This window comes from Tyto alba, unplaced genomic scaffold (assembly GCF_018691265.1).
Source record: "Tyto alba isolate M040663 unplaced genomic scaffold, T.alba_DEE_v4.0 Super-Scaffold_20000042, whole genome shotgun sequence".
NCBI lineage: Eukaryota > Metazoa > Chordata > Aves > Strigiformes > Tytonidae > Tyto > Tyto alba.
The window spans coordinates 3,445,975-3,462,468 of NW_024881293.1; the positions used below are offsets into that span (position 1 = coordinate 3,445,975).

General features: G+C 44.3%; 1 protein-coding gene across 2 annotated transcripts; it reads right to left on the reverse strand.

The window, feature by feature from the left end:
* Positions 1-1,050: 1,050 nt before the first annotated feature.
* On the reverse strand, positions 1,051-10,704 carry LOC104368440 (angiotensin II receptor associated protein). 2 transcript variants are annotated; one of them, XM_042795136.1, is made up of 6 exons: positions 10,454-10,704; positions 5,283-5,317; positions 4,953-5,064; positions 4,139-4,334; positions 3,864-3,902; positions 1,051-1,949 (listed from the first exon to the last, which is right to left on the reverse strand). In XM_042795136.1, the coding sequence occupies exons 1-6, from the start codon at positions 10,478-10,480 to the stop codon at positions 1,843-1,845; spliced, it is 516 nt and encodes a 171-aa protein (XP_042651070.1). In that variant the 5' UTR covers positions 10,481-10,704; the 3' UTR covers positions 1,051-1,842. The 2 variants fall into 2 exon arrangements, with proteins under 2 accessions (XP_042651070.1, XP_032863373.2); XM_033007482.2 differs by lacking the exon at positions 3,864-3,902.
* Positions 10,705-16,494: the final 5,790 nt, after the last annotated feature.

The window sequence follows — 16,494 nt, forward strand, 5'->3', positions numbered from 1 at the left end:
AACTCTTTGTTCATGAAAACGCACAAAAAATATTGCATTTAAAATAGTTGCTTTCAGTCTGTGCTTCACAGGTCTAGGGAAAAAAAAAACTGAGCATTTAAAGGTGTTGTTCAGGCATCCATGCTGTCACTGTGCAGTTCTCAAGATCTGAAAAAAATATTAACTGAATATAAAGGCCAGCTCTGCAACTCCACAAGCCTTAATAATTTCTGCCTGCCTATCTATTCTTCTTCCCCATCTGATCTCAAGAGCAGACTGATTCCTATTCCTTCGCTCTGTTGCATGGCAGCCTGCAAAATGAATGCACAATGCTCATCTCAGGAGAGTAAACTAGACTGTTGCACTTTTATGGCATTTGCCATGTGCTCAGTTTGGGCATAAATGATGACACTCCAGGTACAGCAGCAGGTCACTGTAGTGCTTGTGCAGCATAGTGGAGAAAGCATCTGTTTATGTTTACACTGATCAAACTTAGGAGAAAGTTGCTTGGTTTTAAAAATACAAATGCCATGCTTCTAGAGGTTAGAACAAAGTTAACAGGGCTCTTGGTCACTGAAGAGTCAATGCATCAGCAGGTCTTGTAAAGAGAAATGCAATTATAGAATAACAGATGTAAACTATGAAAACGAACCTGCTTCAGAAAAACACAGATCTTCCTAGCGCTAGTGTTTTCACTCTGCCAAAGCTGACATACTCTTCTTCTTCTGGAAAAGAATCCTGTTCAACATTTTTTTTTTTTAGGATTTTATCAGAAAGCCACAGTAGGGAAGATTTATTGTGCATAAGATTATAGTTTGTCACACCCCACAGAGCTCACCACTGCAGTGTAAATACACCCATCTTTTCCTTTCTCCAATCCTCGTTTTACTAGCCCACCTTCCCACCCACATATTTACAAGCAGTACCCTCTACTTGTATGAGTAAAACCTAGAGTAAAAGCCATCAAAGCCCCGTAGACCTTCCCCCATAATGACTCGCGCAGATTGCCTGGCTACAGTCCCAAACCCCCATGAATACCTACATTTTCAAATGAGACATAGGTGACCAGTGTAACTTTTTCTAACACAGAACAACTGTGTTCATTTTATAGTTTTCTTAGAAAAATGTAACATTTCAAGTTTTGTTAAGATAGGCAGCTGAAGACAAAAGGACATTTCAAGGCACAGAGTATCTATAACCTACATTCAACAGCCATTTTAAGTATCCTGAAGGACATTCAGCTTGCATAAAAGCATCAGTGAATAAAACCCAAGATTTGATACTGGGAGCACAAGCAGCTCCCTGGCCCAGTAAGAGCATTTTATACCAACCCCAGCTTTGGGCAAACCACCACTGCTAGCATAGGGAGTTATGGTCATAAATCTTAGTTAAATAACACCATCAAAAACAGCCCTCAGGAACTACCAGATGTTTCCTGGAAATGTATCTGCATAAAATCAAGCTAAACTGTATTGTTTAAGGGCAGTCCATAAGCCTTTTAAAGATATCTTGTCCAGGAATATTTTGAGTGGTTCCCTTACAACAGAGAGGATGCACAATACAAGACTTGGAGGACTGCAGAAGCTGCATTCACTCACACATACAGAGGAAAGATTTAGGGGGAGGGAGGAAAGGAAAGTGGTGGGATTACAAAGAGTCACAGTGCTTAACATGGCATCTCTGAGCCCTTCTGGACTTACTGCAGGAACCCATCTGCCTAACCTTCAGTGAGGCAAAGAAATGTAAAATCAGATCATCTTCTGTTTGCTCAGTAGCAGGTCTTGCTCCATCAGAACGGACATGGAAAGAGCAGAGGGCTAGACTGGGCGAGGGAAGCGTCTGTCCTCTGTTGCAGAGAGGGCCTCAGTACGGCTGCTGGGCTGTCTTGCTCGCATCAGGCCACTGTGGAGGGGCATCCTGCTGATCAATTGGCTCATAGGTGCTGCGATCCCGGCCTGCACAGGTGACACCTGAAGGGAGATGGAAGAGAACAAGCTTGGGAAAAAACCAAAAGCACAAGAACTGAATCCTCCTGAAGACACCATCAGCTCAGGAGCACTTCACATCAGTTGCTCTACCAGCTCCCCAGCACCTGTGTTCTGTGATCCTCACTACACAAGCAGGAGGTAAGAAAACTCATCCTTCCAACAAAGACAAAATAACTGAGATGCATTTGAGCATGCCTCTTCATGCCCTGAAAATTGCCCTCTTGGTAGCCACATAGCTGTGTGGAAAGCAAGACCTGCAATACTACATAGCAGCATAACAGGCTCCTATAATAGTGTATTTCAGCAAGATCAAGTTTGAGATCTAGCAGAAAAATGAACAGACAAAAACAGAAGCAGCAGGAACCATGGCTAGCTGACAGCATAGATTTAAAGAGCATGATTCATCCATGAACCACTCTTCTGAACAACGCAGCTATGCCTCAGGTGTGCCACACCATGGCACTAAAATTGAATCCAGCAGTGCTCCCAATTGCACTATGAACAATTTGCCTGTGGTACAAGACTGGTACAAAATCATATTACTGTCCAGGGAATGAGCAGGGAAAGAAGAGATGAAGACAGAACATGTGCATGGACAGCTCTTTATCTATAGGCCAGGAATCTGCCATGGCTAGAAAGCAATCTGAATCAGAGATGGGCACCAAACCATATTAGAGGCTTGTTCTATGCAGCAAGGATGCTGCCAAGCAACAAAAAGAGACTTTGTGTGGAAAGAAAATGAGACAGAGAAGACCAAGAAAAATGCAACACTGTTACGTTCAAAAGGAAAGCGCCAGATAGCAGGAAAATGAGGAAATTTGTCAACCACATTGAACACAAAACAACAACACACAGTTTGTACTGAAAATCTTGTGAGAAAGACAGTTCAGGAGAGGATATGAAACTGCAAAGTGTCTGAATTCCAACCTGAGAGGAGACCTTCAGTCTCATGCCCTTGTTGGGATAATGTGGTTAAAAAGGAGGAGTGTCCCCAAATTCCAAGCAAAGGGATGAACTCCTCAATGATACCTACACTTTCCATGGGATACAAATGTCAAATCCCAATTACAAGCTCAGTGAGCAGCAAATAAAACTTGCCACAAACATGGCCCACAGTAAGGCACTGCAGTTGACTCACAGGCCTTCTGACCCAGTTAAGACAGATCTGTCTGGTGTTTGCACAAGCAGCTGATGGAGAAGACATCCATATTCCACTAGCAGAGCAATGCAAACAGCACACAGCACCCCAAGCCATGGTTTCCTTTCATGGCCTCCTCTGCAGGTATCCACCTCTTTTCACAGGAAGCATGATCTTCTTTGCTAGCACCAAAGCAGCACAAGGGACAGCTTTCAAACACTGTAATGCACTTATACCATCCTTTGTCCTGTACAGCCTTCTTAGAAGGCAGAAAGATAACTGTGCCAGGCTGATGGTTTTGCCAGGGTGAACTCTCGTGCAGCAATCCCTGGCAGCTGCCCTGGCACAAACTAGCACATTCTTGGCATAAAAGCTGACTGAGACCCAGAAAATCCAGCCACAGCCCCTTCTCTCTGGCAAGGCTGCCACATTATCATGACCAAGTACAACCAGAAGAAAAATGAGTGCTTCCAGGCAAAGTCCCATGTGGTAAACATCAGTCCCATTTTTCAGATGAGGAGATGGAGATCCAAAGCAATCAAAGTGGCTAGGACATGTGAGGCCCAGAGAAAGCATGAAGTTAGAAATCCAGCTAGAAGGGATGCTGCCTCTTCTTTCCCCCAGAAGGATAAGAAAGGGTTGGCAAAGAGAGAAGGACACCCAAAGGCTTCCAACAAGCACAGACAAATGCAGGAAGAGGAATAGAGGAAAAGCCCCTCAGTTTTAATGAATAAGAGAGACAGCAGCAGTATCAGTACCATTGTGGGCAAAACGGCTGTCAGATGAGGACTCCAGGTCTGCAAGGGAAGAGAGGAAGAATGTAAATGTAAGGCCTCCGACACACCAGAACCACAACATGGGAGAACAGACATGAGCAAGAGAAAGAAAGAGAGCAAACCCCACCCCATCACTGGAATGGGGGGCAGAATCCAGCTGCACAGAGCTCAGGCTGAAGGGTCCAAAGTGCAAGGCAATCTCCCTAACACCAGAGGAGGTGGCGCACAATGACACGGAGGCAAAGGAAGCATCCTACCTATGTTAAAGGTGTACTCTCCTCCACGCTCCCGATACATTCGATACACCAAATAGCAGGACACAGGTTTGAGGAGGAGGCTGAAGATGGCCATGCCTATACTGAAATGCTTTGCATCAGTGAGATAATTTGGAGGGTAGAAGACAGAGACGTGAATGATGTCTGTGAGGACTGTGAGCAGCAGGCCAGTCAGGAACTGGAAACAAAGAGAGAATGGGACATGAACTGAATAGCGGATTAACTACTAGGAGTAACAGACAGTTACAGCATGTATTTCCTGCGAGATCTGTGTTGACACAATCATGCCTTCACCCCAGTACCACACATTGCTAACCCTTGACACTGCCTCAGGTAGACAGAGATTCCTAAATGAATGATCTTGTATTTTGTGCATTTTCTTCACATTCGTCAGATACCTTCTCATAATATGCTCCAGAATTGTTTATTTTTGCTTGCCAATCTCTTTAAAGTTCAGAGAAGAGTTTTATAAAGCCCCTCCAACATAAGCATATTAAAACGCTTTGAGTCCTCTTTACATGTCACAACATCAGGTAAAAAAAGTAAGAATCAAGTATGCCTCACCTCTGAGAAGCAAAATAAGTAATAGTGAATGCTTCTCACCATGGTTTACAGTGCTTAGAGATTTATATGCTCTTTTAAAAAACAAAAACAAAACCAAAACCACCAGGAACCCTAACAGGGAATTTGACTTGTTCACTGATGTATTGGGAAAATCATCACTGACTAATTAGCTGTCTCTACCCTCCACACTCTCCCTGAGAAACCTGGTGGAGGCATATACCCTCACACTCACCATGATGATGGCATCAAGGGAATCTCGCTGCACAATGGCCCAGATCCCCACTGCAAGGACACTGAAATTTCCCCAGGCATAGGAGGCTGGAAACATGTGATTCATGCATCCCCTGCCGAATGAGACAAAAAAAACCCATCCCACATTCACAATAAGCCTGCAAGTTTGTTTGCGTTCATCCCTGTTCCCAGACAAACACCTCACTCTTAGATTTAGGATCTTCTTGTACACAGACAGGCACAAACAGGGAGTGCTGATTCCCCGAGAATGTCACATTCCTTGTTTGAAGAAATACCCTCTTCTCACCCCAGCCAGGCACCAATCACTCACCACACTGTGAGGAGCCAGTGTACCAGAATGATGGCCTATGAAAAAAAAACAGAGAGGAAGACAGGTCAGCAAGTTGGGAGAACTCTGGGAGGATCGACATGAAATGACACCATCTTGTTTCCAAGGGATGGCTGGAAGAGTGCCCTGGGCCCATGAACCAGTGCACAAAGCTGGTGTAGCAACTGGGGCAGTGAAGACACAAAACCATTTTTCTGTGCTTCTGTTGCTGAGTATTTCCTGTGGTGCTACACTGTAGTCATTCATTATTGTTGTCATCTCTGTCAACAGTTGATTCAAGGCCCACTTAGTCTTTTCTAAATGGGTTATTGATTTTGGAACTCCAGAAGAGTTCATACAGAAAGCCAGGCAATTTGATTCACACTATGCTAGCACAGCTTATACATGGCCAATCTGGTATCCTGTCACCAAGAAGTCCATGGATAGTCATGCCTGCAGCTCCCAGCAATTTCACTCCAGTCCTCAGTAAATTCTTTTACCTCCTTCCAACCTGTTCAGAGCAGAGGTTCAACCTCACTGCAATATTAACAGACCTGAAGGCATCTTCTAGGAACCTGAGACCCCGATCCCACTCCAGTACACAGCCCTCTTCACTCCCAGTGAAGCCACCAGGGCCCGAATGCCAGCAGCGCCCTAAGTAGCAATAGGATAATGCTGTCACAGATCCTGTACTTTGCAAATGTCCTTAATGATCCTGATCCTTGTGCTCAAGAGGACAAATCCAAGAAGAAAGCATCTTATTGTAACAAGTGACACAAGGATTCTTTTTACCAGCACTTGACATTTCTGTAACCAAGGAGACATTCTATATGTTTATTAAGACAGCAAATGGGAACAAGAATATACCACTTCAGTCTTTTTCTGTACCTATATCCATGTGCTCACTTGCTTTTGAGCCTGCTTGCCAATCTCAACAAAGGGATATCACTCATATTCACTCTCTAAACATTTGTGAAAACAAGAATATGGAAGACAGGATCTATTAGCAGTCGCATAAAAGAAAGGCTGAAGCCTGGATATATCAGAGGATCCATGGGAAACAGGCATTCTTCCATCTTTTCCAGCTGTGACAAAGACTCCAACTGGCATTTATACTGACCTCAGTGTAAAAACAAAAACCAAAACAAAACAAAACCCCACACCACCAAAGCCCCTGTGAAGCACACTCCCCCAACATACTCCTCACAAAAAAAAAAAAAAAAGTCTGGGAAATAAGTAAGTAGCAAAAGGCTAAATTACTCGAGTGGACACGGGAAAGCTATATGCAGACAGAGGCATTAAAACACACACAAAAAAAACATATTAAGATCTACTGGCATCCTGCTGCATTCATTGACTTAAAACGTCTATCCATGCTCTAACTTAATACAAAACTAGTTGCTCGAGGAGACAGTTAATAACCAATAAAACTGTGAACATGAGTGAAGCACAGCCAGGAAATCAACAGGAGTGACGCATGTGCTGTGGCTCATACTGCTCTGCCAAGATACCACAACGTAGATGTTTTATCATAAGACAGAGCTCTCGCTTTACTGCAGTACCCTAGCACATCTGCTGAGCATTCACCCTGAGTAGCCTAGAGTTTATTGTAAATTCAAACACTGCTTAAACAGATTTTTATTAATGATTTTTTTTTTAATTGTTCATAAAAGCCTACAAAATGCTTCACCACCACCCCCCACTTTCCCTTCTCCCAAATTGTACCATAGAGACCAGGCAGAAACTGCTAATCAGTAAAATACAAGATGTTCATGGGTAAGAATGGAGACATGCAAATAGCATTTACTCAAGAGACTATCACAACATCAGGGAAATTCTTAATTAGGTAGTATTTAATTGCATGTTACATACCCGCAAGACCCCTCAAGGCTCACCAGTTAACATAATTAGGCAGGGTGGCTTTTTTTTTAAGCTATCTAGATCAATATTGCAGTTATTAAATTATGAAGCATGCTTAGTCATCAGCATCAAGTCAGGTGAACTAGGGCTGATAGTATGAGGGACTGCTGAAATAAAACCAAGGCATTCCCTTCCTGGTTATTAGTCTAATTTACCTAACAGTTCTTCAGGGCACTATGGAATTAGCTGGTGGTCATGCTATGCTTTAACATAGAAAATGTAGCGTTAATGAAAAACATACTTTAAAGCTACAGTCACTATGTGAGACTAGATAATTTGCAGACAGTCTCCTGATGAGACAGCAGAAGAATTTAAATTTTCCATCTGTTCAAGGACTTGAGTCAGTACCTAAGAAAGGCATACATTTCTTCTTTTGAGAAAATAACTCCTAAGACTTGAACTAGTGCTGAGAGCAGAAAATAAGAAAGGTGGGACCTCTGTCCCCATCTCTTCTGGGCAGAAGGATGACCATGTGATTAAAAGCATCCCACTGGAAGTTGGGGAGAGCTGAGGGGAATTCCTAGCTCCTCTGCAAATCCCAGCATGTGATGGAACTAATTGCCAAGCATAAAAAGAGCCTGGGTCTTTCTAGTGGGAAACTCTTTGGAACAGCCACTCCTTTAAACTTGCTTCCGCACGGAACCTAGCACAAGGTTGAATTTTGACTAAATTAAAAATTACACGGTTCCAAATTACAATTATTTTCTTGTAGTACCTAACTTTTTTACTTTCTTTTTTTTTTGCTTTGAGAGTGAGCTCATCTATTCTGTGACATAATCACCTGAGGATATACTAACCAAAATACAGATCTGAGTGGTTACCTGTGAGGATGCTCCTCACTGTTACAACAGAGCAATAATAATGAGAGTGGTTATGCAGTGGAACAGGCTATCCAGCAAGGTTGTCGTGGCTCTATCCTTAGAGATTTTTAAAAGTCAGCTGAATATTGTGTTGAGCTATTTGATCTAACTTTGAAGTTAGGTTTGCTTTGAGCAAAGTGTTGGACTAGATGACATACAGAGGTCTCTTTTAATCTAACTTATTTTATGATTCTGTGACCTAGCATTTAAAAACACCCAAGCACAAAATGTATGTTTCCAGGCACACGGATTTTAGGGCATTGTCCAGGTTTGATCTAACTCAAACTTTATATTTCGAGGCTCTGCATAGTTATTGCAGTAATCCTAGGTGTCAAGCACTCACTGAAAAAATATGGCTATGCTGCTTCCCACACGCTTTGCTGAGCATTACTATTAGAACTAAGACAGGAGATGCTGTTTCATGAGCATCTTCCTCATCTACTCTAGGGCAAAGCCTGCTACATTAATTTTATAGCTCTGCAAGTTGCTTAAAGAGAGACCTCAGGGCTAACACATTGCTATGTTCTGGCACAAACACAGCTCAGTCATGCAGTTGTCTTGAAGCTACTTCTATCACAAAGCTCATCTTTTTAATCTCACAGAAAATGTAAGCAGATCATGCCAATGAATAGCAGTAGTTTGTGTTATTTCCAGTCCCTTCCTGAATGAGAATCTTCCCCACCTTTCAGGGAGGTAGGCCCTAACTCAGGACCAGTACAAAGATGCAGGCAGAATTAGTAACTCCCTATTCCCCAGTTCTTCAGCCCCAAAGCAGTAGTGGCAGATTTGACAACAAGAAACTTCTCAGTCTTGAAAACAGGTTGCCCAGGACAAGCTCACTCTTATCTAGGAAGAGATTTGGAATGGTTGTCTGAAACCGGAGAAGAAAGGCAACATTCTAGTTGTGTTGTCAGGGTGACCCATTCATTCAAGAAGCTTTGTGTTTTTCAGCTCCCCTATATCTCCACCTCCCATTGTAGAACATGTATTTCATGTTGGCAAACTTTTTAATTAAATGTCCTTATTTTTCATGGTTGTTTTAGCATGGGAAACCAAAAAAAAAAAAATCAAACCAAGTTAAAAAACAAAGCAGAAGGCAAGATCTTTTAATCTTCTGAGTACCCTGGGAATCACACAATAGTCCAAACTTGTCAGAGCAAAGTATCAGCTAGTTTCCAGAATGTAATATAATCCACATTCCAGGCCCTGACAAATCCATTTGCTTACTTGCATCTAACAAGGGAAGTTGCTTTTCTTGGTGAACTAGTAAGAGGGGGAAACATTATATGAGTGCCAAGTTTTATTTAGCACAGCCACATGAAAGCTTTCATGTACAAAGCTGAATTCATAACGGTAGCTGAGATAATACTATCCTCCCACCCAACCTGTAGGCACCGTGCTCCAGTGCCACTTCTCACAGCTTTATGAATCAATAGAAGAAAAAACCTGATGTGATCAGTGATGGTTTCATTCTCTTAGCAAAGTTTTAACCACAGAAAGCACCTGAAACTTGCCATACCAAACAAGATATACAAAGTATTGAAGCTGGAAGAAGGCACACACACCTAGAAAACTCAGAACTCTGAAAATATGTTACACACAAAAGAAAAAAAAAAAAAAGTGGAAAATGTTATCTGTCTATCAGGGAAGGCTTTAATATTAAACACCAACATCAACAGCAAAAAAGTGATTTTAGCATCCTCCAGCTTCGCCACACGTATATGCTTCTTCTTAAAGTGAAAAGTGTAAAGTAAGTATGGTAAGTCACATCCTTTTTCTCTGGTTATCAAATATTCACCAAAATTTTCAAACTGCTCCCAACTGAAGCACCTCCCCCAACACTGAAGCAACTTCAGTTATCTACTAGATGATAACCTCATGTTTCTACACTATTTCGCCTGACCGGCAAAAACTTTGCCTCCTCCTGATCTTGTGCAGTGTTTATCCTGGATTAGCTCCGGTCAGCTGAGCTGCAAACCTCCACGGACACAAGTGAATAACCAGCTGTATGCCCCAACCCAGTCCTTGGCCAAAATGAAGTAAGAGAGAACCTTGGAGTCATCGCCCGCCGACCTTAATGACCAAGAGCTTTCGCAACGTTCACCCATACCATGAGGGTTTAGAAACACCAGCCTTTCCTCCTCGGAGGCCTCCCCATCTCCTGCCCGGCCCTCAGCCAGGCGCAGGGCTGGCCGGCCCGGGCTGCCCCGCGCCTCCGCCTCCCGCCACAACCCCCCCCTCCCCGCAGCCCTCCCGCTCCTCCGCGGCGGGGCCTCGCCCAGCACCCCGCAGTCCCGCCGCGGAGCAGCCCGCTCCCCCCGAGCCCGCCCGAGCGGGCAGGCGGGACGGGCGGCGCGGGGAAACCCGGGAGCGGCTCGGCCCCGCGGCCCCTACCTTGAGGTTGACGGCGGGCAGCTCCATGGCAGCGGCGGGGCCGCCTCACCGAGAGCTGGGCCGGGCCCAGGGGAGGGCGGCGGGGCGGGGGGAGCGGGGACACCGCCCCGCGGGGACGTCCCACGGCGCCCGGCCGGCCCCAGCCTCGCGGCCGCGGCGGCTTTTGGGGCGCTGGCGGCCCGCCGTCGGGTGAGGAGGGAGGCGGCGGGCCGGTGCCTCTGCCACCATCGGTTTGCACCGTGGTTCTGGGGCCTGCCTCTGCGGGCTGGCTGGCGAGTGCTGATCTCTCGTCGGGCGGCCGCGTGCCGGGCGAGGAAGTGGTGTGGAGTTACCTGATGTGACCGGCGCAGCACCTGGTTCCGAAACGGAAAGCCGACAGTAGGTTAAAAAAGCATGCCTGGATGTGTTTGCTCCAGACACCCAGCCAAACGGTTCCCACCATGTCATGCAGCTGAGGGAAGGTTTGACATCCTACCTGGACTCTAGTCAGTGTCCAGGAAGGCTAACGCGTGTATAGGACTTATAAGTTTTCTGGAGGAAGAGAAAGCTTTTGTGCACACATCAGTACTGTGACAAAAAGGCGAGGAGTGACAGAGACTCTTGATAAACACCAAGAAAAAAACAGTTGCAAGGTGCTGGCTGTGATCAGCTGTGTCACATCGCAACAGAGTCAGGTTCAGCTCAGTCTTTGGGGTTGAGCACTGGAGTCTCCAGCCATGTATCTAGATGGCTGGCAGATACCTAGCTGCTTCCTTTGGCCCTAGATTTTTGCCTAGAACTAGATGACCGAACTCTTTGCCTAAAAGCCTGGTACAAATCACAGGTTTTCATCTCTCCTTCTGAAAGAAAGCTTGTCCCATTTTAGAGCTAGGGAAGTTGGTAAGTGATCAACCCAACCACACACAGCACAGATATAACTCACCATTCCTTGTCCAGTTCCTAACAGCAGTCTTCTCCCCAAGTGTGGCAAATGAACTAACAGAACCAAGAAGTCAGGATGACCCCTCTCAAACCCCCCCTTCCTTGCCCAATGTATGCTTTACCTGTCTGCAGTGTAAGACTACAGTGTTTTACTGGGTCAGATGCTTTCTTGTCATCATTCATTCTTACAGAGAAGATGGGGCCTCTAAGGAATGAGCAAGGAGTCAGAAGTTCATTGCAGAAGCTGAATGTGGAAATGTATGAGTCATCCTTCAGTCTCATTTCCAGTCCAAGCGGTGCTGTGCAAGGTTAAGCATGAGAATCATGCAGTGCTGAACCTATGCTCAGATATTCTCAAACAAGCCACAAACGTAGCCCTGTCTAGCCTGTCCTTCACTGCACCCGGAGTGCTATTGACTGCTAATATGCAGCACGCTTGAAGATCTCCCAAGGCAAAGTATTAAATGCCAAAATGAAACGACCTAGAAAATGCTAATCAGAGGAAGCAGTGGAACAAAATTGGCTGCATAGCTCAGAACAGCAATAAAAAAAAAAAAAAGTCTGCAAAAGTCCCCCCCTGGAATCTCTGACTGTACCACCTTGCCAGATGAAAGATTGAAATATAAATCATCTATTGCTACGTGACACATCATCTGTTACTTCATTTCCATTTCTGTGTCTTCCAGGGAAGTCCTGCCTCTATTCACAAAAGCAGTGGCATTAAATGGGATCAGTGCTAATGGTCCCAGTAATGTCAAGGACTGGATTTTACCCTAAATGACAAAAAGACAATGTGACACATGGGGTGGGGTGGAAGGTAAAGAGAGACTTTGAATAGCCGTATTTCTGGCTCAATGTTTGGATGCAAAGTGCAATAGGGATGCCCTTCCACCAGGATAGGTATCTATCAAAGAAGAACTTGTTATAAAGACAAATTCTACTGTCCCAGTTTAAGTATAAGCACTGTTTGGATGCAGCAATATGTGGGCATCTTTGCTCCTTTCATCATTTTCACTACTCTGAGACAGAGTCTCATTATAATTTATGTAGCATGAGCCACGATTTGGATTGATGTGACTGCTGTTTAATGCAAAGCATTCATTTCCCCTTGTACAATAAAAGCACTTTACTTCATTTTGTTCATCAGTGTATCATGCAATTAATTCAGCCCTGGTTATTATATCCTGGGCTTGCATGTCATGGACTCAAGGGATTTAGAAATGTCTTAATGATCTCATGGATATGAAAACAATAAGAGCTATGATAGACATTATGCATTTGCACGTCTCTCACACCTATCTGATCTAGGGGTTGGCTGTTTTTTATCTCTGCTTTGCTTTGCTTGTACCTTGTAAATTGCCTCTCTGTGTAACCTCCCTGCTCTGTTCCCTTCCCTAGGCTTGATAACAGAAAGCAACATAAACATGGTGAGAAAGATAAGCAGCAAGTTAAAGATGACCTGCAGGGAGAAGCAGATGACCCAGGAGACTAGAAACAGGATACGGAGATTTTCCTGACTAGAAGACTTGTCCAGGTGTGTTCAGCTCACTGCAACTAAAATATCCAGCAACTAGCTGCTTTGTCAAATATATTGGTGGTATGTCTTGTGCAGACTGAGTAAAAACTTAATACACAGCTGGCTCCCTTCCTGACAGCATAAAAGTGAGTCTAATAAGGCAGAAATGCTTTCCTTTGTGTTTTCAGGACACCGTACCCTTGGTGGGTAAGGCGATAGCAATTCCAAGGGAAGCAGAGGAGCTAATACAATTGCTCCTGCTGTCCTTACCTAGCCCATGAGGATTGAGGCAAGCTCACCCCTCACAGTTCTGCCCTTCTCGTCCCTCACTTGGGGTGTAGTCTGAAGGTAACTAAAGACTGCAGCTGACGCTGGTGTCTTTGAGTTGTGCCCCTGGCTGTGGAGCTGAGAGCAATAAAGGCATCAGCTCGGCACAAATGCATATATTATCAATAGAGCCTTTCTGAATAAGCAGTGAGGAAGGGCATAGAGAAGTTGTCTTGACTCTACAAACTCCCTTGTAAATCCCAGTGGGAATTCAGCAATCAGAAACATTATTTGGAGTGAAGGGGAAACTGAAAGCATTTTGTAATGCTGGTGGGGAGCCTCCTCCTGCAACTTCACTGCAAAACAGTCTATGGTAAGATGATTTGGGGAGTGGAGAGGGTTGCACTAATGTGGTATCTTGACAAGCGCACTTGAAAGTCCTTTGCAATCTCAGCAAGGAAGAGCTGCTCCTCTGTTTCTCTAAAATCTAACTAGAGCTTTGAGATATAATTGAGGATCTACTTTTCAAGAATCACTGGCACTCTAGAAAATGAACTGACATACGAGAAATGGGTTTATGTGGTACATATGATCACTCAGAACATTCCAAGAAAACAACATTTTTTCTGATAAAAAAGTATGGAAGCTATGATTTTTCCAGGCTTTATGTAGCAGAGTGACTGGCATGGACTTGAACAATTTGGTATAGCATGGGTTTGAAATTGAAGCACTTTCACACACTGTGGATTGACAACAGGGTAATTACTGGGGGAGGGGGGGGGTAAGGGGAAGGGAGGAGGGGAGGAGAGAGGGTTTCAATAAAACACCCCCAAGCTACAATGAATGCAGACTATTACAGAACTGAGACAGAATGATTCCCAAGTGTTTTAATTTGTGCTTCCACTCCTTGTCTCTCTGGAAGTCATCATTTTGGCAACTGCCAGCAACATCCCCGAGATTCAACAGCATTTGCAGAGCAGGCAGCTGCTGAGATGATTATGTCAAATCAGCACGCTGTCCTCTTTTCCATGTCTAATGATTCTCACCCTTGGAGAAGTGGTTTAAAATGATGCATACCCCTTGGTCTCATTGTGAGGCTGCTAACAACAGTAGCTGTAAAGCAGGAGTTTGGATGGGACTCCGTCACTCACCTTTCCTGCATGCATGCCCTGCAATTAACTTTAAAAATTATTCCACAGAGCCCTGCTATGTCTGGTTTGGGCCTGATCCAAAGTCCTTTCAAGAAAATAGAAAATCTTGCAAGAGCTCTGGCTTAAGCTCTCCGAGGGCAGTAGAGAATCTGAGCTTGTGTGAATTCTTAATTTGAGTTTCTTAAACAATCAGTTGAGAAGAACATATGAATCAGGACTTGCTTGACATTTGTCTCCCTCCCTTTTGTTCAGAACTAATGCCCCCAAAGGCAGAACTGTCACTGACTGCACTGCAACTGGAAGATACTGGGAAGGAAGGGGAAAGTTGCTAAATGTAACCCAGCGATACTATCGCTCTTCAGCTGCTGTCATGCCCTTGAGACAGCACAGAGCGGCACTAAAAACCTTTGCTACACTCAGAATTGGGTTGGACTCATACAAATGTTGCCCTGGGGTTTTATATCATGGGCTGGACTTGCATTCCACACCTTGGCATGCTATGTACTCAACAGCTTTCCTTTGCACTGTAATTGCAAAGTCAGTAGTTGATCTGGCTGATACATAAATCACGTTGTCTGATTCTTTTCACACCGCTCTGGCTATGAAGCATGTGCCTGTGCTGATGCTCATCCTTTCTCCTCCACCTCTGCAACATCACAGTTTGATTCAGAAAGAATGAGTCTTGGTCACGGGCTCTCTTTCTGAAACTCCAATGTGAGCAATCAATCCAGTAATCCTGTGACTTGATTTATAATAATTAATTCAATTTTCACTGACCTTATGCATTTAATGAATCCCACCAATTAAGAATAATCTGTTCTTTATATTCAGAGTTAATAGCAGACCGAAAGCTGAAAAAGCAAAGGCTGAAGAAGCAAGTCTCCCTTTGGAGTTTAGAAGCTCTGGCTTCTTAACTCGCTGTTTAAGCCTGCTTGTATTTCACACGATTTGCAACACAGTCTTACCCAAAACACTGCCCAGGATCCTACCAAGGATTCTGTATGTAGTGTATGGGGCAATGAATACCTGCCTCACCAAGGATAAAGACCCCTGCAAAATTTCTTGCTTTCTTTCAATTGCACTGTTCCAACTAGATCTGGGCTCCTGTATAGGAAAGCAGTGCGGTATCAAAACCTGGCCTTGATAACGGCTGTACATGTGGTTCTCATCGGTGCCACACAGCCCAGGGCTTGAGAGCTCTGCAATTGACTGTGATCAATTAAGGCCTTTCTCCCTTTATGCTTCCACTGACAATAGCACTGCCAGCACCACCCACTATTCTGCATCTGGGCTGAGGGAGGGGCTGCATTTCTCTCTCTGGGTTAACAAATTGGATCCTTGCTGCTGTGGCACAAAACTGGAGTCAAACCACCTTTCTTTACTCTTGCTGTTTGAGCTAAGACTGTAATGCTGTAAGCAGAAATCTGAATAGCTACATCCAACTGAGTGGTAGCTTTTGTCTCAATGATCTTTTACAGATTTCTCCTTCAGTGTACCTCCTAGCAGTACAGGTGTATGCGGGTCAGAACTAACACTATATTCATAGTGTATCTCTGTAGTCATGACTGGGTACTCATCATATTAGAGGCATAAACTATTGTGCTAGCAGCATTTGAGTGAATACACAGTGCAGAGTGACACTATAATAGAAATAGGAGCGCAAAATGGAGATTTGGGTACCTGAATGGAGCACAGGAGGGTTTAGGGAAGCAGCCTAAAAAAGATTCTGACCACAGCACCAGAATTAATACCTCTATTCCTACAAAAAGTGCTGTACATCTCCAGGTTCTTGAATATAAAAGGCTTCAGCGTTGTCTCTCACCAGAAGCCAGGGTATTGGGGTGTTAGCAGTAGAAAATAACATCTTTACCAACTCACAGTATTCCTGTTTAACACAGGTAGCCTGTGTTGCTCTGATATAGCACTGCAGTCAGTAACTAACTAGTACTATAAAGAAGTTTTAAACATCTGGGTGGCTACACTAGGCAGAAACTGACTGTTAGCTGCAATTTGAGTGAGGATACAGGGAAGCTTGAATCTCCAATTTGGTAGAGAAATTATTCTACCAAGTGGCACAATTACTCTATGCGATTACCTGAAGTCATCATTGCTACCTGCTGGCCAGCTCCCTTTCTGGATCCTGCCACATCATAAGGTGTAGTTAAAGAAGCAGAGGAGTTGCACAA

Bases quoted from the DNA above. Each gene is read 5' to 3' on its own strand.
- LOC104368440 (XM_042795136.1), bottom strand. From the start codon at position 10,480: ATGGAGCTGCCCGCCGTCAACCTCAAG. The intron at 5,318-10,453 runs GTAGGGGCCGCG...TTTTTTTCATAG, and splicing joins TGCCCGCCGTCAACCTCAAG to GCCATCATTCTGGTACACTG. The intron at 3,903-4,138 runs GTAGGATGCTTC...CTTCCCTTGCAG, and splicing joins AGAGTACACCTTTAACATAG to ACCTGGAGTCCTCATCTGAC.